This window comes from Vigna unguiculata, chromosome 8 (genome assembly GCF_037176805.1).
Source record: "Vigna unguiculata cultivar grain cowpea cultivar isolate G323 ecotype 2 chromosome 8, ASM3717680v1, whole genome shotgun sequence".
Lineage (NCBI taxonomy): Eukaryota > Viridiplantae > Streptophyta > Magnoliopsida > Fabales > Fabaceae > Vigna > Vigna unguiculata.
In genome coordinates this window covers 25,556,897-25,583,345 of record NC_140799.1, presented here as the reverse complement: position 1 = coordinate 25,583,345, position 26,449 = coordinate 25,556,897, and the positions used below count along the sequence as shown (strand labels likewise).

General features: G+C 33.7%; 1 protein-coding gene across 2 annotated transcripts; it reads right to left on the bottom strand.

Annotated features, from left to right (window-relative positions):
- Positions 1–5,054: 5,054 nt before the first annotated feature.
- LOC114194503 (uncharacterized) lies at positions 5,055–11,017 on the bottom strand. Of its 2 annotated transcripts, none has more exons than XM_028084768.2 (6): positions 10,599–11,017; positions 9,842–10,476; positions 8,754–9,502; positions 8,554–8,643; positions 5,797–6,570; positions 5,055–5,607 (listed from the first exon to the last, which is right to left on the bottom strand). In XM_028084768.2, the coding sequence occupies exons 2-6, from the start codon at positions 9,948–9,950 to the stop codon at positions 5,467–5,469; spliced, it is 1,863 nt and encodes a 620-aa protein (XP_027940569.1). In that variant the 5' UTR covers positions 9,951–10,476; positions 10,599–11,017; the 3' UTR covers positions 5,055–5,466. The 2 variants fall into 2 exon arrangements, with proteins under 2 accessions (XP_027940569.1, XP_027940570.1); XM_028084769.2 differs by having other exon boundaries at positions 10,713–11,017.
- Between the last annotated feature and the right edge of the window lie 15,432 nt (positions 11,018–26,449).

Below are 26,449 nucleotides of genomic sequence, written 5' to 3'. Positions count from 1 at the left end.
ATAGAGTTGCGTTGACCATATTTATATTTAAGGCAATTTCTTCCAATACCTTAATAAATTACTTTCTGCACTCTTATAAATTCTTGTATTTTAAATTGTGTAATCAAGAATATAAAATTTGTATTCTAAAAATATATAATTCAGAATTTATTTTTTATTTTTTATTTCAAAATATATAATTTAAAACACACTCTTTTGTATTATGGAATGCATAATTTAAATACAAAAATCACATTTCAAATTATATAATTTAAAATATATTTTTATTTTATATTCTAGGATTTACAATTTAAAATAAAAAATAAAAAAAATTTCAAATTTTACTTTCTAGAATAAAAATTCTAACGGAGTGCAGGTTGAAATTATTGAGGTGCAGGAGGAAATTACCCATATTTAAATGTTACCAATTCAACGTCTCTTTGGCATTCAAAATGGGAATTCTCTTTTGATAATATCATCTTCGTAATCATTTTTTCCGTAGGGAAACAACAATTTCTATTAAAGAAGAATAAAATCAATAATAATGGCAATTTAAATTCATTTTATCATTTCCGTTAAAATAAAAAACGTTTTGTATCTTATAGTATTTATTTAAGGTCTTTCCCATATTGACAGTTTTCTATATATTTGTTGGTAGCTTTTATGTCTAATAAAGTTTAAAATGAATATATACGTTAATAAATTATCAGCCATTAGTGGTATTTTTATTAGCACAATTATTGAATTGTAGCCACTCAAATTTGATTGTGATATTAAAGATTGAAAGCTGCTTTTGTAATGCATACCAACAGAACAATCTTCTTCAATATTTTAATTTTTTTTTTCATTTTTGTATTTATTATTGTATTTTAAAATGAAGTTGTTAAGTAGGTATAGTTTTCATGAAAAATATCAAATATAACTTTCCATATTAAACTATATGCTCAATAACTAGGGGTACTTAAATAGGTGGTATTTCAAAACTTAAAAACTTCTATCCTAATGTCACCTTTTTAAGAGAAAACTATTTTAAACTTCCAATACCTCTTAAATAAATTGTTGTACTAGTTTAGCTTTAATATTCAATAAATATTTAAAGAAAACTGTATTAATCTAATGCAGTTATACAGTTAGGCAATTAAATATTCAAAAGAAGATTAAAATATTAGGGAAGAAAAATAATACAAGCCTTTTTATATTATTCACTTTCAACCCTTAAAAATTACATTTAATTTTCTAGAATCAACCTTAGATTAAAGGATTAGACTATAAACAAAATTTATAGATTCTCTAATATTTCTAACCCCAACCACTCAATTAGAAACACTATCTAAACCCTTAAGACACCCTATCCCAAGTTTATAATCTTCCTAACTGGAACTCTAGAATTCTAAACACAATTTTGAATTCAGAAAACAAGAAAGCTAGAAGCATCAACAGTATTTTTAACACTTTTTTTTTTTATCAGAAATTTTAAAACATATTAAAAAACGAAAAAAACTCTTTTGTTCTGTTCCTTCAAAACAAATTTATATTAATAAATTAATTATTACATACAACTGATTTTTGTGCCAGAACTTATTTTACCCACCACATAAATAGTCATTAATCTTATGCAAATTAATATATATCATTCAAACTAAAATGACCTTCTTATATAACATATTAAAGTAGCACTCTAAATTTATGACTAAAGTAAAAATTTTGAAAAGGTAAGTTCAACAAATACCAAATAAATAACTTTTATGTAACAATAAAAAAAAATGTTTACTAACTCAGATTTCTTCTCTTCTTCAACCCTTTTTAGAACACAGACTTCCTACTCACCCATAACCAACAAAAATACACCCACCATTCACAAATAGAATTTTTTTAATAATTATTACGTAAGTAATTATTTGTTTCCTGGTTCCGTACAAAAAATACGATGTATTACTAGATGCAGTAGGTATGATATTATGATTTTAAGAATTGATTCATTACATTTTCTAACTATCGGATGAAATTATTATAAAATAAAATCAAGTAATTAAAAATTAAAATTCACTCTAAGACTGTGTAAGCATTCCAACTTCAAGTAATTATACTCAAGTTAGCACTTTACATTTAACAATACATGTTAACTTTTCAGCATTCGTAACCAAAATAAGTTTAATAAAAAACCTAAAAGTATAATTTAAAAGTAACTCATTAAAAATTCATTTCCTTACACTAAAAGTGTGCTTAAAGCCGTAAAGATTATTTTAGCTCAAAATATTCTCATGATTCTTTTATTAACTATTTCTTACATGATTTCACAATTATATTATTCAAACTAAGTGTTTTTATTATTTACCCATTCACTCCAAGTGGAGGATATCCAGTTAACTGCGTTGACTTTTCTAAATTAGAGGCAGAAAATTTTTGGACTTAAATTACAAAAAGAAATATTGCACACAACAATAAAAGAGTGTCTTGTTAATTCAGAATTTATTATTTTTAGTTGTTATTGTTTTTAATGGATTTGTTGTCTTTATAAATTGTAATGTTCCTATCTCAAATAAATATATTTGGTATTCAGAATTAAAGTACAAAAGAAATATTGGACACAACAATAAAAAAAGTGTGTTGTTAATTCATAATTTATTATTTTTAGTTGTTATTGTTTTTCAAGTTTTAAGTAGTCGATTTTAATTGATTTGTTATCTCTATTTTTATGGGTTATTTCTAAAATTATATTGTTAGTGAAAAGTTATTCTTAGATTTTATAAATTGTAATGTTTTTGTCTCAAATAATATAATTAGGTGTTCAAACTTGAAGTACAAAAGAAATATTGGACACAACCATAAAAAAAATTGTGTTGTTAATTCATAATTTATTATTTTTAGTTGTTATTGTTTTCCTAGTTTTAAGTAGTCGATATTAATGGATTTGTTATCTCTATTTTTATGGCTTATTTCTAAAATCACATTGTTAGTGAAAAGTTATTCTTAGGTTTTATAAATTGTAATGTTTCTGTCTCAAATAATATGATTAGGTATTCATATGCTCTTTGTTAAGTAAATTCTATTTTTCTTAAAATATTCCAACAATTGGTACCTCTATAATGAATTTTGAAACAAGTTTCTCTCAAGTAGCTCTTCCAATTTTCAATGGGAAAAAGTATATGATCTTTAGGCTATCAAAATGGAGGCTTACCTAGAGGCATTGGATCTTTGAGAAACTATAGAAGAGGATTACAAAGTACTTTCATTGTCCGATATCAGCTTGGCTCAGATCAAGAATCATACGGAGAAAAAAAAAACACAAAAGACAAAGACAAAATCATGTCTTTTTGTTGGTGTTTCTACAACCATTTTTACTACGATCATGACTATCAAATACGCAAAAAGCAATTTGGTATTGTTTGAAAACGGAATATGCTGGAGATGAAAGAATTTGAAGCATGAGTTCTTAATTTAATGAGAGAATTTGAGGTTCAGAGAATGAAAGAATGTTAGATCATCAAGGAATATTCTAACAAATTGTTGGCTATTGCCAACAAGATAAAGTTGTTAGGTAGTGATTTTGCAGATTCAAAAATTGTTGAGAAAAGTTTGGTAACGTTACTAGAGAAGTACAAAGCATCTATTGCTTCATTGGAGAACACAAAGAATTTGTCTAGAATTACTTTTGCAGAAGTGATACATGCCTTCCAAGCCCAAGAGCAGCGAAGATTGATGAGGGATGATCATGTTGTTGAAGGTGCTCTTCTAGCCAAGAGCCAAGCAAATAATTACAAGAATCATTCAACCAATAGTCAAAACAATGCAAATAATTACAATAACAAAAATAGTGAAAAGAAACGCTACCCACCTTGTCAACATTGTGACAAAATGAGTCACCCTTCATTCAGATGTTAGAAGAGACCTAATGCTAAATGCATCAAGTGCAATCGGATGGGACATGAAGCAATCATATATATGAGCAAAAAATTCTCAGCAAGAGGAAGAAGCTAATATTGTTGATCAGGAGGAGGAGGAGGAGAATCATCTATTTGTTTCCACATGTTTTTGCAAGCAATATAGAAATTGAGAGTTAGTTGATTAATGGTGGTTGCACAATCATATGACCAACTAGAAAGAACTTTTCAAAGATTTAAACCCAACCAAACCACAAAAGTTCGGATAGGAAATGGTGATTATATTTCAGTCAATAGAACATGAATTGTTGCAATAACAAGTTGCTTAGGTACAAAGTTCATTTTTGATGTGTTTTTTTACCTTAAATTCAACAAAATTTGTTAAGTGTTAGCCAATTGATTGAAAGAGGTTTCAAAGTTGCTTTTGGAAACAATTTTTGCTTGAATAGAGATGTAGCAAATCAGAATATTTTTAATGTAGAAATGAAAGAGAAAAGTTTTGCTCCAAATCCATTGGAGGAGGAGTAAGCTGCTTTTCCAGCCAAGAAAAACATTGCATAAGTTGGGCACAAGAGGAAATCATTATAGAAGTTGGGCACAAGAGGCTTGAGGATTATCACTACCAAGGGCCACTACAAATGAAGTCTAAGAAAATGACAGTTGATCTTCCAGAACATGAATATCACATACCAACATGGAAGACATGTTTATTTGGAAAGCAAAAAGAAGAAAAAAACCATTTCCAATAGGTTTGAACTTCTAAGACAACATATTGGTGTTTGCAAATCCTACAGCAAAAAGGAGTATTACTGAAATGGTTTAGGACTGAAATATGTCTATATTCTAAGTTTGTTATTTTTAGTTGTTATTGTTTTTATAGTTTTAATGAGTCAATTTTATATGATTTTTCATACATGATTTATTTCTAGAACCACATTGTTATTAAGAAGTTATTATTAGGTTTTATAAATTGTAACATTCCCATTTCAAATAATATGATCTTCGTTAAGCAAATTCTACTTTTCTTAAAATATTCCAACATCTGTTTTTCTTAAGATATTCCAATAGTGTAAACTTTATATTTTGTATCTGGATATCTTTTGTAGATTTTAACAATGTTCCAAGAACCGCAACCAGAAAGGAACCGATATATCCTAAAAAAAAACATCTAAAATTAATCATATCAACATGCTCTAAAATTAAAATAAACTTTTAATTTCCCTTCTTTTTGTAAAATTGAACAAAAACATCATAAAAACTTTATCATGTAGAATCAAACCCTCATGGAAAGAAAAGAAACGGATCAAAATGCCCCAAAAGATGCAATGGCCTAGCATCTTCCACTGCAGACAAAATAGCCCCTACCCTACCAACCCTATAACCTTTAACCAAAAAACCAAAGAGAAAAAAAAAAAACCCTGTTAAACAGGCAGGATTGAGGCACCTGTAACTTATTGCAATATTTGCAAAATGCAGGGTTCTAATAAAAAACCCACCCCTCTTCTTTCACTCTCAATTCATTAGCATTCAGAACCAAAGGAATGGAACTAATCATCTGCCATCAAAAATATGAAACTTGGATCTAACTATGATTAAAGAAACAGTGTCAAGCTTCAGATCCGGGATCAGTAGAGCTCAATTCAGCAGAAGATCCATGCAAGTTAGATGCATAAGATTCGAACAACTTGGACAGCTTTGGTTGCATGCCCTGGCATAGCTTGAATGTAGTTGGGTCCAAGTTCTTGCACTGAAAAACAAAAGCCAATGAAAAGTATGTCAACAACCGAATTCGGTGACAGAAAGTTGCATTAAAATGTAATTTGGTGCGCCAAGGAAAAAACGATAGCAGAAGAGTTCACTCAAGCATGATAAAACTAAGCATATTTGAATTGTAATCATCATTCATCAATACAAAACCAGATCGAGATATCATTACCTCCTGATAGAAAGCATTGATTTCCTCTTCTGTAAGGCCTTCATCCTCGTCTGAGTTCTCCTCCCAGCCAAGAGAACGAAGGAACGCAGCTTCTTCCTCATCTGGATATATTGTAGCACATGGAATTGATTCTTTTTCTTCATTATCAGAAAGCCTTTGAAACTCTTCATGAGCATGGGCATTACCATTGCTGGTCAGTTCAGTACCATTTCCAAGAGATTGGGGACTTGCAGATTCGTTAACTACTTCCATATTGACTTCATCAGATTTCTCCATCATGGGAGAGGAAACCATTGGGCCAGAATCCGGAAGACCAGTAGAAGAGTTCATTAATGTTTTCTTCTTAATGAGATTGAAGAAATCATTCCGACTCTGAACTTGAGAGATGGAATGCTTCTTATCCAAAGTTGAACCTAATTTCAGATCCAAAGTAGCTGATTTCCGTTCTGTGGAGGATTTTGGGTTATTGGGGTTCCTCAAAGGAGCAGAAGCAGCTCCTGAAGCAACATGTTGATTTCCTGGTTTGCTGTTAGGATAATTTGTAGGATGTGATACTTCCTTGGAGGTAGGGGAAGCACCATTTTCCCACACAACGGATTTCAGATCAGTAAACTTTCCAGATGTCTTTGGAGCTTCAACTTTGGCATTTACACTGCGAACAGATTGGCTTGCAATATGCAACGCAGAGGGTTGCTGTGGCACAGTCTTCGTAACTACATTCATATCAGCATTTCTGATAGCTGTTTTGGGCTTTGATTTCTCAGAGTTAAGAACCTGAAAAGAGAATTAACAGTAAATTCTTAAACACTTTTAAGAGAAAAGAAAATAACAGATAATATTTTATCTTTTAATGAAATATCTTTTATTGAATACAAGAAAGTAAATAGACACATGCTAGAAATATAAACTTCCAAAGTTTTGGAAGTAAAGAAAGCATCCAACTCTGATTTTGTTGAAAAAATGCATCCTATAAACAACCCTTATTTCCTCCAGAGATTTCTGTTAATAAATGCAAACAACTGAAGCAACCATATTATAATAACACAGTTTACACAATCAATTTTAAGTATGCTCGAAAGAAATCACAAATTTCATGTACAATGGCGACATACAAAAACCCATCCCATCCACAGTGAACTAACCATAAAAACAAAGTAAAAATATGGTAACGGGAAGGTAGTAAAAGAAGTGAAAAAAATGGTGGATTATATTTGAAAGGGGCATGAAAATACTTATCACTAGAGCAGGTAACAAACAGCTTATCACAACGTAAACAATATGGCCATGTCTCCCAAGCATTTCTTTAGAAACCCTTTTACAGATTTATTTAAAAAATAACAACAATTATTTCACCCACCATAAAAAAAAATTAAAAAGGTTTTCATCGATTTAATATCAAATCATGACAGATTGTTATTCTAAGCAACCACATAATCCCAGCACACAGGTTTCTTATACACCGTATGGGAAATGCTGGAGGAGAGATAGGCAGTCCAGAGCAGTCCTATCAATGATTCCAGAGCAGTGTTATCAATGATGGATGGCAGAATATGTCAGGACAATATTCAACCATATACTAACAGCACTGCAGCCTGGCCTATGGTGCCGTAGCAGCAGGCCTCCCTTCACAAGTTGCCAATGGCGATTGGCAAAAATCTGCCAAACCATGCCATTTAAGAATATTGGTCCAGAGTCAAAACCACAAGAACAGGGAAATTCTTGGGAACTCATGGTGAACCAGTACCCCAAGGACTTGCACACTAGATCAAATAAAACAGGTTGAGACAACACCATAAACAGTTGATGACATTTTCAGATCTAGGTTCAAGCATTATTTGTAAAATGAAATGTTTATAATATCAGCCCAGTGTTCAAGGAGCATAAAGATATCACTAATAAGAAACCACCACTCAAATAATTCTTAAAAATGAACTTTAAGTCTAACCCAAAATCAAAACCAGTTCACCAAATGAGAATTACATGCCCTTATAAACTATAGTTACACCGCATCTCTAATCAATATAGGATTTTCAACACATCCCTTATGCCAAAACTAACATCTCGAATGTGGGACTATGTATGTTTAAGTGTCTGAATAGCTAATGGTATGATATGTCCAACAAATCTTGATAGAATAGGTTATGATACCATATTTGATAGTAAACTTTGGTCCACCATAATCCTACAAAACCAACTCATGAGGTTAGATTTGCACCTATTTATATATTATAAATTGAGCAAATCTCCAATTGATGTGAGATTTCCAACAATAATGATATGCTTGCTTAAAAAGTACAAAAAAAAAAAAGGCAACATTCATTACTTGAACATATTAACCGTTTCATCAATACTATTTCTAATCTGATAGTGTGTTACACCACAACCTCCACCATCAAAAGAATTTCAAGCCATCCAAAACACTTTTCAAATTGTTAACCTTAACTCAGATGTTTACCACTAAAATAGCACTCCAACAACAACAAATCCTCATCCTGCCACAAAATAGTACTCCAATACAAACCAAAATAAACTAAAGAGCCAAAATACAAATCTAGCTTCAAATGTTACCATACAACCTAGCTATACATGTATACTAATTAAAACTACCACAAACAAAAACCTAATATACAAAATATCAATTAAAAGAAGAGCTACATAGGATAAAGATTAATTGTCAGAAATAAAATCCCGCTATGCATTCTATAATAGAATGAAGTTCGAAAAAACAAACCACAAAAGTATTTAACAATCGCTTACCGAAGCTTTAGCAATTGAGGGTGTTACTGGAATCAACTGTCTTGACTGCTTGATAGCCAGTTCCTCAAGTCTTTGGGTTTTGACGAGCACCTACAATTGTTCAGGGCTTATTAATTGATCATGGATTTAAATACAAAATCACTGAACTGTAAGAAAATAATAATAAAGAAGCTAGTGACACAGGTAACTAATTCAACTACCTGGGGTGTAGTGCGAGCTCGGGATGGAGTCTGAGCCAATGCCTCAGCCATATTAAGACTGGCTGTTGTAATTGATGCCACAGACCCAGAATTTGAACTAAAAGTGTGCTGCACTGGTAGAGATCCAGTACTGCTGCTCCCAATTATGGCAGGTACTTCTGCTAGTGCAGATGTCCATCCCTCGCCTCCAATCAAAGTGGAACTTCCAACAGGTAGACTCTGACTAGCACTCAAACCAGGAGATGAAACCCTCACCACTTCTGCTGTTCCCTGCTTTTCTTCAGTACCAAGTGATGGAAAATCCTTGTCAAAGACAGCTTTCTGAATGCTACTACTAACATTACTCCCAGAAAGTATTCCATTGCTATTGTTCTGATGGCTAGTGCCACCAGATTTAGTATCAAGTGCTACTCTACGGGGTATAATCTCACTCTGTTTCCTGGAAACCATTGAATGAGATCGGCGCAGTGTATCCCTCTCCGTCCTCCCCGAAAAGAGGTTGGCCAATGGGTCAGAACCATCACAATCCCAGTTATCTCCAAAATTGGATCTATCTCTCTCTCTATCACGGTCTTTGTCACGATGACTTCTATTGAAACTACTATAGGCATGCTTGGCAGAACCATTTATAGAACTCCTCCGAGAATTTGAAGAGGATGTCCGTTCAAGAAACAGAGAACGAGCACTGTCAAAATCACCAGCATTCTTAGAAGACTTATTCCTTGTATGATGGGCCACAGAAGAAGAATCTACAAAACAATGTCAGGATGTTTATTATTTTTCCCCTTTTCAGGAATAAAACATTAATAAACTTAAATACCCATAGTTTAAATTCTGCAAATAGCAGACAAGTGCAGCTGCAAGAAATCCAAACATTGACACAACTCCGGCCAGTGAGAGTCAAAAAGATATCACTGATGTTACAAAACAACTGTCATGACAATTCTCTTCTAAAATAGAGTATACGGCCAATTCTTATCTCATGCGCATTAAGAAACAAGATTCTTAAGTACGGGACATGAAATTCTGAATGAAGTCAAATAAAAGCATTGAAAATGCAAACCATTAAAAAAGAGCGTCTAAATTACCAGTGTGATTAGACGAGGAGGGAAAATGTTGGGTTGAACTTCCAGTCCCGGCAACACTTCCAGCACTTCTCAACCATTCTGGAACTAATGTGGGTTCACTTCTTTCCATAACTAACACTGAACATCATCAGAAACAAAAAAAAAAAAAAAAAAAAAGTCGTGTGCGCCTCTTCACCAACTCCACCCACAAGTACCACTATCGCACTTCCTTTTATCGCTTACAAATCTCCATCCTCTACCTTGCACCACTCATCACTATCCTAAAACCCAACCCAATCATGAAAAACCCATTCCAAACAAAACGAAATATCAGCACTTTCACAGTAACATTCAATCACGCCCCAATTCACAATCCTTCAACAGTTACGAAATAATCCAACCTTCCCAACCTGATTCTCAATCTACTATCAACCGCAGTCGTAACTCATCCAAAACAAGACACTAACAAGAAACCTGAGCCTTGAAACACAAGACAATGTTGCGAAGGAGGCGCTTCTCAAAGCTAAGCCTCCATCGTTAATCGAAACACGGATTCTCACTCTAACCCAGTCACAGATGTTTCACCTCCCCACACAATTGAAGAACCTATAATTGGGAAAATCGAAGCACCACTGCAGCAACAATGGCAGAACTCACTGCATTGCAAACCCATCCACGCATCAAAATTGGAAAAAAACAAAACAAAATAAAATAAAAATCCCTATATTCTGTGTCGAAAATAAACAGGTAACGGAAAACAGAGAAGAATAAAACGCACGTGATTAATTGGTAGATGTAAGAAAAATCTCCTCCGGAACCTAGGGTTACAGAGGAAACATCGATGTTTGATTGCGAGAGAGAAAAGGGAGCCACAGAAAAGGAAGCAACTAACCCTAGAGGCCTCGCAGTGATTGACGATGGGAGTGAAACGTCGACGTTTTTAAGTGATAACAGACAAGCCTTATCGCGTAATGCTTAATGCTTATAGGGAGAAGGAAAACAAGGAGTTGGTTCGGTTTAGGTTTGGAGTCAGAGAATGAATGAGCAAAGAACCAGAGAGAGTGTGTGCAGAAATAGGGTTTTGTTTGTTTTTTTGTTTAGTGCGTGCGAAATTGAGAAGAGAACACAAGGTATAATTTTCTGTTAGTTTCCGATACTCAGAAGCAAGGCTACGAGTTTTGATGAACACTCTCTCTTCTTTCTATTTTTTTTTTTTCCTTTTCTTCTATATTATAATATTAATAACTTTTTTTTGTGAGCCCATTTCTTCTTCATGTGCTTTATTTTTGTTACGTATTCTCTCTTGGCCTCTCAAATCTTGATATTGTTACGACTTTTTAAAACAAAGAAAACCGTTCAATTAACCAACCATGAGGTTACTTTTGTCATTTTCGGATGAACAACATTTTCATGTTCATGCAGTTAACACTCATATTTACACACAACAAACTATACAATGACAACTGGCAAATAAAATATAACTAAATAGACATATATATATATATATATATATATATATATATATATATATATATATATATATATATATATATATATATATATATATATATACTTCTTTTCATTTTCTACTTTCAACAAAATTGAATTTTTATTTGTACTTTGGCATAAATTTATTTAATTAATGTCTAATATGATTTTATTTAAAATTTATTTAAACAAATATCAATTAGTTTTGTAATTATAGAATATTTATTTGTTCCGTTTCAAAATACTTTTAGTATTAACACATTTTTACTATTAGTTAACTAAAAATCGATGCGGATACAGTTGAGTTTTAAAGGAGGAAATTTCATTGGGAGGGGGCTATACTACCAGTGCCTTTAGATATTTCAACACTAACAAAATATATAAAATTAAAATTAAACTAACAATTTTATTTAGATTAAATAATCTATAGACTATTTCACTTTTTCTAGATTTTTTTTTTTTAATTTTATTAATTTAAGTTATGCTTTTTTATCTTTTTTTTCACTTTTATTATCAATTTAGTTCTATGGTAACACGTGTGGTTTATCTCATGAATATACTATTATAGACCAAAACAGTTGAAAGAAATAATGTTAAAACAAAACTATGAAAGAAATAATGTTAAAACAAAACTATGGTGTTCTTTGTTGAATTGATATTGGTATAAGGTGATTTTAGAATAGTGTGAATAAAGTCTATAGAAAATTTTTATTCATTTTGTATAGGCATGATAAAATAAATAAATCAAATTGTAAGACAAAAATAATGCACACAAGAATTTATGCTAGTTTACCTCATATCTTGAGATTATGTTCAGTCTCTTAAGCAATCTACTTAAGAAGTTTCACTAATCAAATCTCTTGACTAAAACGAGTATCAAACTCTCCATATTACAACGAGTTAATCCTTTCTAGGAATCACAAATATAAACATCTTTAGGTTACAACGAGTTTAACCTCTCCATGTTACAATGTGTTTAACCTCTCTAGGTATTCTTCTCAATCTCCCTTTAGATAAAAAAACTCACAATTACAAAGAATAAAATAATCTCTCACGCAAGAGAGTACAATCACGCTTATAGGGTATCCTTCACACAAAGTGAAGGATATTACAATGGTTATCACTCAACCCAATATCACATGAGTTTGACTTTACTCTCATTGTTTTTCACTTTTATGTATCTTGAATATTTGATAGTATTTTAGCACTTCAGTATTTTCTCTTGCATACTTTTCCTTTTTTTATCTTAGTTTTGGTATTTATAATCACATTATGCCATTTGATTGTTGATGCATATTCAATTCAACATATCTTCAATAATAGTGTATTGCTTCTTGTGAATTATTTGTTCTTTCCTTTTCAGTCATTCAACAATTTGAATTTCACACTTTATAACATTTTGACTTTAATCTTTAGGAGATTCTCTTACAGTCTTTGATTTGCAGAGTTTTTCCTTTCTCGTGTTTGGTTGATAAATATATGAAAGTATTAAGGATCTTTAATCAAAGAGGATTTCTTTATTTTTTTTTGTTCATTCATATATTCAATCATCTATGATATTCTTCATATATATATATATATATATATATATATATATATATATATAGTTAATCAAATATTCAATCATAATATCTTTATACACTAAATTGAATATTTGGCCTACTTATTAGATAGAGAAAATAACCAATCAATCCTGTATATTCGGTTGAATCAACTTGCTTCCCAGCCTCATCTGACATGTAACAGTTTGTGGCAATTGGAATGACAACTTCTTTGCAATTCTCCATTTAAAACTTTTTCAGCATATCAAAACATTATTTTGACTGGCTTAAAAATGTTCCTTGCTCAAGTTGTTTGACTTGCAACCCTAGAAAGTAGGTTAGCTCGCTCATCATAGACATTTCAAATTCACCCCACATAACAACAACAAACTCTTCACACATAGAGTTATTATTTTAAGTAAAGATATCATCAACATATACTTGAACAAGTGTTGATGAGGCTCCTCCATCGCGGTACTCGCCTATATACCAAAGCATTCAAGTAGTCAACCTAGGCCAGGCTGACCTAAGCCTAATCGGCCTAAACCGGTAACTTAAACACCTAGAGGAACAACCTACCTAAGACGACAGATAAGCAACACAAACCGCCAGGGAAAGTAGTCGGCTTAGGCCGCAACCAATATACTTAGCAAAATCAAAGCCCCCTTAGTATTCAATGGGTCCACCTCAGGGCCTAGGTTAGGGCCCAAGCCCATTTACAACCCAAGCTAAGGCCCAATCTAGGGCCTAGCCCATAGCATAACCAGACGTAATTAATACTCTATAAATACACGTGGACCGCAGTAATTAAAGGTACGCATTCATTACTCCATTAATCACCTGATTTGACTTTTTGAGAGTTTTGACTCACTTGAGCTTCGAAGTCCCTTCTACAGGTAACCCCTCCTGGGTCCAAGTCGACATGTACCAACCGGGAAGAGGCCAACTGAGGAGATAGCGGACTACATGGGTAAGGTGACGCTTGTGCCTAACTTATCTTGTTTGTTCTCTGTAGGAATAGCGAGGGAAACACAACGGAAATGCTCGAATATGGAGATTATCACTTGGTTCGCTCTGGTTTCTCATTGGTTTGGTAAACCCTAGGCGGTAGAACCTAATCTAGGGTTTAGGGTTTGAGCTGACGAATGGTGGAAGTGTTCTCAACCAATTTTCATTCATCCAAAGTTAGTATTACAAAGCATTTGGTTTGCCTTTTATAGATGAAGGCAACCAACAAGAAAACGGAAAAGAAGAAATGAAAACACCGTCTAACAGGATCCTAACGGTGATATGATCTCTAGAGGCTAGGGTTTGAAATCTTAACATAAGCTTCAACAAAGATAAACCCTAACTCTAAGGTGTGAAACTCGTGTAGATGCAGATTGGCTAGTGTGAAGGTGCGAAGCATGAGAAGAACCCTAGCAGCTAAGGGTTTGAGGCGAAAATGAGTGTTGTGCATGGTCCGCTGCCTCGTAAGTGCAGGGGAGCGTGAACGTTGCTGCAGATTGGGCTTAAGCCCAATGACGCTGAATCATGAGGCAGCATCATATTGCAGATGCGAGGAGGGGTGCAAAAAGGTATTGGGCTGCTGGTTGCAGACTGAAAGCATCATATATGTGCACGCGTGGAAGCAAAATTCGGGTTGCATGTATTGACGTGGCAACAACTACTTCTTGGCCCATTATGTATATACACATATTGGATGCATTGGTGTGATGAAGAATTGGGCTGCTCGCGTGGATTGGCCCAATAGAGACACGGGGCTTCAATATGCCACTTTCAAGAAAAAGCATGTTGTCCGCATTGGTGTGGTGAATTGGGTCGCAAGCCCAATATCAATTGGCAGCTTGGGACTAAAAGGCTGCAATAAGTAAAACAAGCTCAATTAACAATATTTATTTAATTGAAAATAAAGAAAATAAAAGAAATTAAAAAGGAATGGGCCTAAGCGTTGGCCCAATGCTATAAGCCTTATTGGGATCACATCAAGTGTTACATCACTTTCATGTTTTCTAATGAAGAGTATTTTATCAACAAAACCTCTAACATATCCTTTTGATAAAAGAAAATTGCTTAGCCTTTCATACCACTGTCGTGGTGCTTGTTTCGAACCATACAAGACCTTTTTCAATTTAAAAACATAATTAGGATAAATATGATCCTCAAAACCAGGAGGTTATGATACATACACTTCTTCATTTAAGAAACCATTTAAGAATGCACTTTTTACATCCATTTGAGACCGTTTAAAATTGCACATGCAAGAATATGCTAATAGTAATCTCTCAACTTCTAGCCTAGCCATAGGTGCATATGTTTCACCAAAATCAATGACTTTCTCTTGATTATACCCTTTAGCCACTAGCCTAGCCTTTTTTCTAACCATATTGCCATCTTCATCCATTTTATTTCTAAACACCCATTTAGTACAAATTACATTCATATCATCACTTTTAGGAACTAGAGACCACACATCATTTCTAGTAAATTGGTTGAGTTCATCTTGTATAGAAATAATCCAATTACTATCATTTAAAGCATCATTCACATTCTTAGGTTCAATTTGTGAAACAAATGCAACATGTTCACAGTAAATAAGCTTGCATCTAGTGAATACTCCCTTCTAAATGTCATCAATGATGTTGTCCTTTGATAGCCCTTTAGGAGTAATCCATTCCTTGAGTAAGTTGTTGTGAACTATTGTTTCAGTCGACTAAATTTCCTTTTCAATTGATTAATTTACTGTTTTAGATTGCTTCTCCAAGAGTATATCTTCATCATTTGCATTATTTAACATTTGATCTTATAATTTAGGGTTAGTTTCATCAAATACCACATGCAAAGACTCTTCAACAACAATTAACCTTTTATTATATACTCTATATGCATGACTATGTGTAGCATAATCAAGAAATATACCTTCATCCGTTTTAGCATCAAACTTGCCAAGTTGTTCTTTGACATTATTTAAAATGAAACATTTCAACCAAACACTCTTACATGAGTCAAAACAGGCCTTATAACTTTGAAAATCTCATAAGGGGTTTTCCTCAAAATAGGCCTAATCAACACACAATTTAAAACATAACTAATTGTATTGACTACATCAGCCTAAAAGTATTTTGGCAATGAAGTTTCATTTAACATGGTCCTAGCAAGTTCTTCAAGTGATCTATTATTTCTTTCAACTACTTTATTTTGTTGTGGAGTTTTAGGAGCTGAAAAGTTATGTTTAATACCATGTTTTTCACAAAAATGTTCAAACTTTTCATTTTGAAAATCTCCACCATGATTACTTCTTATAGAAACAATTTTGAACTCTTTTCATTTTTTAAAACCTTGGCAAGGCTTTTAAAAACATGAAACATATCATTCTTGGTTGCTAAAAATAATGTCCATGTGAATCTAAAATAGTCATCTACTATTACTAATGCATAGAAGTTTCCCCCAAGACTCATGGTTCGTGAAGGTCCAAATAGATCTATGTGAAGCAATTTCAAAGGTCTTTCAGTTGAAACACGATTTATGGGTTTAAAAGAGACCTTGGTTTGCTTTCCCTTTTGGCAAGTTTCACATACTTTATCCTTCTCGAACTTGAGTTTTTGTAAACCTTCAACTAACTATTTTCTATTTAATCGATTCAAATGTTGCATATGAATGTGACAAAGCCTTCTATGTCATAACCATGTATAATCCTATTTTGCAAGAAAATATTGTATGTTGTTTGATGCATGATGCAGATCAAACAAGTAAATGTTATTGACTTTTTTCCCTATTAACATTATTCTACCATATGCATCAAAGACAAGACAATGATTGGTTTTAAAAACAACTTTAAATCCTTTATCACAAAGTTGACTTATACTTATCAAGTCATGCTTTAATCGTTCAACTAAAAGCACATTTTTAATGTTGAATGAGGATCCATTGCTTATGGTTTCATTTCCAAGTATTTCTCCTTTGTTGTTATCTCCATACGTCACAAAACTTTCATCCTTCAAGTCCAACTTTGCAAACTTGGTTTTGTCACCTGTCATGTGCCTTGAACAACCACTATTAAGGTACCATAGGTCATTCGTGTTAGGTTTTATGAGCTACAAAACAAATTCATATTACATGGTATCCTTTATCACAACTAAAATCGTAATGGGACGACGAACAAAAAATAAGATTTCAAAATCAGAGTTTGGAGTTGTCACTACCATAGTTTATTCTAGAAAATTACAGAAAAACCAAAACAATAAGACAAGGTCTGCAAAAAACCAGATTTTGGTTCCGGGAGTCGGTTATGCGTGGGATGTAACATCCCGACAGGATATTACGGGTTTAAATAATAAAATAAAATAAGAAAATAAAAACACATTAATTATAAATCCATTTCCTAAAAATGCGGAAAATTTCAAAACTTTATTTACTTCAATAATAGTTCCAAAATCCTTGAATATAATTACTATTACCATTAATAAATAGTCCTGTACTATTAACAATTACAACTGATTTGAAATCATAAAGAAAATGTAAAAACTCTGAGAAAATTGCCCCAAGACTAGCCCCGCTCCGGCTCTATGCCTCACCAGATCCACCTGCAACACCATCTGCTCACGTATACCATATATACAATCATCGCCAAACACAAGCAGATAGGGTGAGCTAACAGAATAAATATAAACAAATATATATATATATATATATATATATATATATATCACAAAAATACACCAAAGGAATCTCTTCCCTTGAGTCCACACCACATGGCCACAACCATGTCAATCATGTTCTACGTCTTCTAGTGAGTACCCCAAGGTGTCTTGTTGCCATACCTATCGGCCACAACCGATAGAACACGTGCAGGAAACCATTGCTACATATTATACATCGTAACGCCAGGTGGAGTTCCCAAATACGAACATAGTTCGTAACGTCCCAAGACTACCAAATTCGTCAGCTAACTACTAAGGAGGGCAATCTATCTAGACCCATTCGTAATGGCCACAACCAGCACACTCACATCGGAAACACTCGCCAACCCGAACTCAACTCAAGGGTTCCTCGTGTTCATCTGCCATCCCGAGCTCAACTTGAGGGATGTCATTCCGAGCTCAACTCGAGGAATGCCACGTGCTTAACCCCTATCCGGAGCTCAACTCAAGGGATACGTTCTGAGCTCAACTCAAGGAACACCAGTAAGCCGACCTTTAAGATATCCTAGAAGCCTTGTAGATCACGCACATCATAGCAAGCATAACACAATCTGCTGTAGCAAAATCGCCTGGTGGGGGACACGTACCACTAGGCGCTGCCGCTTCCAGATCGTTTGGCGCCTGGCAGGGGATACGTATTGCCAAGCGCTAAGCGCCTTAGTCTTCACTGCCACTGCAACTATCGCCTGGCGAGACTTCCTCTACCGCCAAGTGCCACGTGCCTTAGTATTTACTGAACTATAGACACCGCCTGGCGCACCCCTTCTTACTGCCAGGCGCCACCGTGATCCAGAACCCCCTGTTTCTACGTTGTCGCTTGACGGGTCGATCGCCACCGCCAAGCGCTACACTAGTACTTGCGCAGTACTAATTTTAGTTCAGGTTCAAGCACACTTCACACTGGTTGCTCTTATTTGCTCTCATTCTAGAGTACCCCTAATGAAAAGCATTGCCATCTATAATGTTCCAGGCCTTATAGCCCCTCACAGGTGCATTCATCCCCTAGTCATATAGACCATCCCAAGCATGCTCAAACAAAATATAAGCAGCAACACTCTAACGATTTTAAGCACATGATCTTATGCACCAATGCAATTTAATATTGACACCCATGCCTTCACCAAACCAATTATCTGCATGTGACTAACAAATTGATAGAGACTTACCACATAACCCAATCATGCTTCATTAGAAGTTACTAGGAATTATCAAAAGGTTATTTATGCATTTTAAAGACTCCAAAATCAACAATATTGAGTAACGTATATCTCTAGCTACTGAACTCCAAATAAAATCTCCATCGTTCAAAGTGAAGAACCACATGTTATGGACCACCTGTCAAAATTTCACCTAAATCGGATGGTTAATGAACCAGGAAATGCAGTTTTACGAAAATTGCGCAAACTAGAAAAATGGTGGCGCCTAGCGCCCAGAATCAGGAGCCCGATGCCTGGCGCCTGGCGGTACAAACCCAGTGCTGGGCGATTTCTGTTCTGCGCGAAAATACGAAAAACAACGTTTTTTGTGAATTAGAACACCACACTGCTCTAGTATGGCGCCTGGCAGCCAATTGGGTGCCGCCAGGCGGTTCCTACACCTGCGAACCTTACCCCTTTCAGAACAACTCTGATTTCCATCAATTTAAGACTCCATAGGATACGATCCCAGTTATTAGGATTACGGTTCATCCCTAACACTTCCCATTCATGAATTCATTCACATTTTCCCCTTTGATTGCTGCCACTATAGAAATTCCCAATTCATCACCCTAATATACAAGTTCATACAATTTTCACTCAATTGAATCCACTAGTATATATATTACATCGAATTCTGGCTTCTAATCATTTCCAAATGGTTAGTATTGTCTTTTTCCCCGAACAGAATCAACTTAGAACCTCAAAACACCAAAATTGAGTCAAATCCACTCGTGTCGCTTGGCGGGTGTTCATCGCCGCTAGACAATTTAACTAAAAACCCAAAACCTGGGTTGCAACTATGTGTCACCTGGCGACCATAGAGGTGCCGCCAGGCGGTTCCTCTTTAGGAACCCAAAACCAGTGCAAAAATGATGTGTCGCCTAGCGGTAATTCATCACCCGCCAGGCGATTTCTGGAAAAATTCCAGAAACACAAGTCACATGAATAAGCAAAATATGTGCATCCAATTCATCTTACATCTCAAGAAAATAACGACACGAATAAAAAATAACGGAGTCCAGCTCCCCTAACCTAGTCTCCTTTACTTAATTTGAATGTGAAATTCTTCTTCTTGGCCAAAAATATCTTCCCTTAGTGCTCCCGCATTCCAGCTCCAAACAGACTCTTAATTCTCTCAGCACACTCTCAAATTCGCTCTCCTCTCACTATGTAACAATGGCAACCTTGCAAACCTTTCTTCTAGCCTAAAATTGGCTTTTTAAGGGTGCCTTAATGCTAGGTTAGTTACCAAAACGCAAATTTGGTTTAATGATGCTTGTAAATACCATTCAAGGAACATTATGGCTGATTCTCCAGCCTCCCTTGGCTGCCATTCAGCTAGGGTTTTTCCTTGCCCTTTCACCTTCATGCCAAATGAATTTGGCAAAAAGAAAGTTTAGTTTAAGTTCAAGGTTCAAACCCATTGCATGCCAACATCAAATCAATGCATAACCATTTAACCAATTCATGTTTCGTGATGATTAATATAATTCTATGATTATATTATCACTTAACATGATCAAACATATTACTAAAAATACTAATAATTAAATAACACACAATTGGCATACATAAGACTTGAACCCAAGTCCTTTCACATAATAAAGTACTCTCAACCATTTGAGCTAGTACTTTTCCACATCACATCAATCACTATTAAATACCATAAAGGTTTCTACGACCCGCATTTATTAATTATTTATTTATTTAATTAATTAAATTTCACGGGTCTTACATGGGGAAAGTATTAACACTCCCACAACGCCCGTCCTAAGATGATACCTTTAATAAATGTGCAAAAGGATTTGGTTTTTTCAAAATGTTTATTTACCCTAAAAAAGAATAATAAAAAAATGTACAAAAGAAACAAAAAATATTTTTTTGGTCTTTTGGGTCCAACAAGGTTAATCATCGCTCCTACGTATCTCCATTTACAATAGAGAATCAGGGTTACGTAGTTCTTTAGTGAAAAAAGAATTCGAAAAACTATTTCGAAAATGATTTGATTTTTTTGATAATTTTGAAAATCTTTTTATCCAAATTTTTAGTATTTTGAATTATTTTAAAATTGGTGTCACACGAGACAAGCGGTCAAACATACACTAGAGAAATGGGAAAAAATATTTTTTGATGATATAAAAAAAAGTATAATAAAAATTGGAAAAATAAATCAAGAGAAAGAGAAACTGATAGTGACGTACCTTCAAAATTTTTTAATATCTCTTCTTTTATATCAATCTCACCCTCTCATTTGTACATTACAACTATCGTTTCTCTTTTCTTTTTCATGCCTCCTTTTCTAAGATTTCTGTTTCCCAAGACAAATAAAAATGAGATGTGTTTGTGTGGTTGGTAATGAGAAAGAAGCACAAAGTGTAGATAATATTTTTTTCCATCCTTTTTCGTATGATAGACTGCATATTTATATTCACACATTGCAATATCAATGCAATCTCAATCTTAATTGTAATAAACAAAATAAGGAAGAAATTGGTCATGATAGTAACACATTACAGGAATCCAATCACATCAAATCAAAGCACACTATCAATCATCATTAGTAATATTAATTTTAATCATTAGAAGAGATATTACTTCCAATTATTAGAATCATATTACTATTTTCTCTATCAGAAACAAAGGGTAGAAAATATGTTGGGTTGTTGGGCTCATGAGAAGGAGTGTGATAATTGAAAACAAATTGGATTCCTTGTTCTTTTTTTTCCTTTTTTTCATCTCTCTCTTTTTTTTCTTTTTTTAGTAAAATTATCGTTTGAAAATCTTTGAAGAAAACTTAATTTCACCTCTTTTTTTTTTTATTTACCATTGACTAATTTTTTTTTCGAAAATAAATTTATTCACCCAAACGAAATTAGGTGTTGACAGGTGTCCCTTTTTATTTATATTTTACTAGTTAATATGAAAGTTTGACTTTTTCATATTATCGTAGTAAAAGATTAGTAAAGATAAAAACACTAAAAAGAAAACAAATTTAAAGACAAACTTGATCATTCCAAAGGAGAGAGTCTCTATCTGAAAGAAAAGAACTAAGTGACAATTACTAAGTAGAGGTTCTCGATTCAACACATCATATTTTTTTGTTTTTTTACTTTACGAAAAAAAAACAAACTGGACCAATCCCGAGGAGAGGGTTTATTCAAAGGATTCGGTAACCATTACCATGTAGAGGGTTCGATCCAAAAAACCACATTCTTTTTGCAACTTTGAATTTTTGAAAGAAAAAGATTAAACCAAACTCGAGGAGAGGGTCTATATCAAAAAGATTCAGTGACCATTACTATGTAGAGGTTCCTAATCTGATAAATCACTTTGTTTTATTATTTTCTTTACCGACTTTTTGAAAAAATAGATTAGACCAATCCCGAGGAGAGGATCTATATCGAAAGGGAAAAAATTAATGACAATTGCCTCGTAGAGAGCCTTGATGTAAAGAAATCGATGACCATTGCTTGACATAGGGCCTCAATGTGATAAAGAAAACAATGATCATTGCTTCATAGAGGGTTTAGATGTGACAAAGAAATCAATGACCATTGCCTCGTAAAGGGCCTAGATGTAAAGAAATTGATGACCATTGCCTCGTAGAGGGCCTTGATGTAAAGAAAATCCATGACCATTGACTTGTAGAGGGTCTTGATATAAACATAAGCGAATCAATGATCATTGCCTCGCAAAGGGTCTTCATGTAAAGAAATCGATGACCATTGCCTTGTAGAGGGTCTCGATATAAATAAAATTCATAATCATTGCTTTGTAGAGGGTCTTGATGTATAAAAGGAGAACTTGGATCTTGCTTTTGAAGTGTCGACAAACACCACATGAATGCCTAATATTGGTGAGACTTACACATAAAAAAATATCCTTGTTAACTTTTTTTCAAATTTCCTTTTTTTAACGATATTTTCTTTGAAATGATTTTCAATGATTTTGTAAAGTACGATGTATGACATGATGTGAATGTGTGTATGTTGTATAGTATAATGAAATGAATTGAAAAAGACTTTTTTTGTATTTTTCATTTTTTTCTTTATTAATTTGAGAGCAAGGAAAACTAGGCTTAGATGTTAGAAAAAACTAGGCTTGAGGCTAGACAAAATTGGGTTTAGGGGTTAGTGTGAAAACTAGGCTTGGGGGCCAGTGTGGAAATTAGGCTTTGGGGCTAGTGTGAAAACTGGGCTTGGAGACCAGTGTGAAAATTGGACTTGAAGACCTATGTGGAAACCAGGCTTGGGGGTAGTGTGGGAACTGGCTTGGGGGCCAGTGTGGAAAATGGACTTAGGGTATATTGGTCATTCATATGATTGAAGAGGACCATAAATTTGAGAAACATCATACAAACAAATTTGTGTATTTTTTTTTTAATTTTCTTTCTTCTAAAACGAAAGGATTCGATAACCATTCATATGAGTAAAGAGGGTTTTGATTGGAAAGGTGGAAAATATTTCATTCAAAAAGATGAATGACTCATGTATGCATGACTTGGTATGATGTATGAAATACCTTATGTATGATTTTTTCTTTTGCACTTTTTTTGAAAACAAATTTGAATTGATTACTATTTCATTGCTATTTCGAATTCATGAACCATTCTACTTTGAAATTGTTTACTTTTCCAAATCATTTCTTTGGTCTAATTAGTTTACTAAGGAACCCTTTTTTTAATCATTTCTTTTGAAACACTATTTCAATGACATGCATGAAATTGCCAAGGGCTTGAAAAAGCTTGGATGAGGTGATGAAGATTAACTAGGAAGTTGTCCCAATTTGAATTGGTCTCGGGGCACAAATGTGTTTGGGCTTTGCCTAGTTATTGATGGTATGAAGGAAATGATGGGGACTTTAAAAATTTGCCCTTAGTGTGAGAGCTAGGATGGTCTTAGGGTACAAAAGAATGTTTGGCTTTTCCCAATTGAGGAGATTGAAAAATGACGGGGTCTTCACAAGTTGCCCCTAATGGGATCATAGTCTTCAATATAAATAAATGCCCCAATTTTGAATATGTGATGGGAATATATGAATTACAAACAAAGTGATTGCCCCAGTTTAGGTTTGGGATTGATAAAGATAGACTAGTTTAAGGTTAGTTAAGGTTTAAGCTTAGAGTGGGGATACTGTAAGAGCAAAGGTGGAGTTTCATGAAGAATGAATTTAAAAGGGACAACCCAAATTTAGCTTAATTGCTTGATTGTTCATGCTAATTTCAAAAAGCTTAGAAAATATGTCACCCAAAAATAGACTGCCCCAATGTTTAAAAACAAATCTCTCAACACATTTCTCATTCTTTTTCTCATCATTTTTTAGAACAAACCTGTTAGCAAATCAAAATTTTCTTCTAAATTAAAATCTTCCAAAAATAACAACCAATCTTTGATCTGTATGGACTTTCTTAGGCTTGTACCGTTGCGAAGGCTACGAGTATTGAAGTAAATGAAAGTAAAGGCCCAAAAAAGTGATGTGAGGGTTGTTTCAAAAAAGGATCTTTGAATAATGTTTCATTCAATATTTGTTTGACTTCTTCTTGTTCACCTTTTGCTTCTCTTTTCTTTTCTTTTCTTTATATAACCATTTCTTTTGTGTCTTTTTATTTTTTGATATTTCTGTATTGGTGAACTACTAGTCGAATGAAACAAATGTAAACATTATGTCAACCCTTAATATGAGGGTGACCCTTGTTTTGGGTAATTTGAAAGAAATTTTTTTGAAAGCTCAAATTGGGTAACAAAAGATAATTACTTTTTTTTATAAAGAAACATGGCCACACATAATTTCAAATCATGATTATTTTTCTCAAAAGTTTGAATTCATAAGAAAATAATTTATTTCATATGACAGGATGCCCCTTGTTTTGTTCTTTTTTTTTTCACTTTTTTTGTCTTATTTTTTCCTAGACTTTTTTAGTCTAGCAGACTTTTCTTCATTTTTTTTGTATGTTAAAAGAGTTGTTTGTAATCATCCTAAGGTAATGCCCCTTTTAGTGATAATCCTTCATGAAAAATTGAAAACAAGGTTTGTGATGGAAGGGAGATGGAAAAGGAGATGGATTTGAGTGATTTCATGTATGCAAGACTAGATAGATGTTTCAAAAGAAATGATAACAAACAATATTTTATTTCTTTATTCAATCCACTAATTTGACAAAAAAAATGTTTTATTATTTTCTCATTTTTCATAAGAAAGATTCCAAGAATTTGGTGATAAGCAAAATTGGAAGCAATTTGAATTTATTTTAGTTCAATTTTTTTTGGTTATTTAAAAAAAAATAAATTATACATATCCATGCTATGTGTTTGAAACTATGGACATGGTACCATGAATGACCACATGATGGGAATGCAATGCATGGTTGTGCATCAAAGGAAACTTATTCATGTGATATGCTAATGAAATGCATGCTTATGCCTTAGGAGGCATGTTTTCATTTTTTTATGAGGTTAAAATACTCCATTGGTCCACGTTTTTGTTCAAAAATCTAAATTAGATCCTAAGATTTTTTTTTAGTCTCAATTAGGTCTATATTTTTGAAAATGCGTAGCAATTAGGTCCATTCCGTTAGTATGGAGGTAACAGTATCAAGGATGTGCCACGTGTTAGCTCCTCATTTTTTTTATTTTTTTTTGAATTTTTTTTTTATTTTTTTGAATTTTTTTTTTGAAAATTATTCATGTCACGTGTCACATCAATATTGTGCCACGTGTCAAGTCAGTCAAGGTGACACATGTCAAGTCATTGTCTGAATATCAATTTGGTCCACATATTTTGTTATTTTTATTACATTTCAGTCCATTTTGTAACACCCCATTTAATTAATAACCCTAATTAAAGGAATGTCACACAGATAATATGAGAGGCAAAGTCTTGGAGTATAACCCTACTCCTTACAGTATCCAAGACGCTTAAAATGAAGTACTAAGGCACACCACAATGCCATAGACTAACCTAGATACAAATTACACAGTACTTAAATAAACATCCAAAGGGCAAGATATTACATGGGCTATAGTCCTAAAGAAAACTTGGACAAAACAGGATCTGATCCAAGATGTTCTAGGCAGCAAAATCTCCATCACCCTAACGACTACGGGGAGTTCTCGCATTTGCTCACATCAATAAATTGATGATCATCGCAAAAAGAGAAAACCACACAAATAACAATCAAACAAGAAAAAGGTAAGCTAGAGCAAAAAATGGTTTAACATACAGTTACATACAATTTCATAGTTCAAGTTCCTTTTGTCAACCAATCATGTTATGACTTGCAAACAATACACTAAGACTCACGACAAGACTCATCCGAATACAAATAATTAGTCAGATTCAACGGATGCTTGCAATTGTGATGGTCTTTACTACTCTACCGAGCTAATTGTTCCAGTGTTACATCCCCCCACACACAAGGTTAGCCCTTAAAGTGTTTCAGGCCTCCTACTACTCTCACCACTTAAGTCAGTACGCTCTATGTGAGACTCACTAACTCATTAGAGTGTCAGGGTGCAATCCTTACCTTGAATCCTTACTAAATTATATAAATGAGGCACCACCATGAACTCCCACGAATTACGTCCTGACCAATTGAGCCACCACCATGCGATCTCACCTAGAGATTCATGGAATTACATCCTAACCCATGAGACACCACCACGAAACTATCGTGAAATTACGTCCTAACCATACCAACAACAT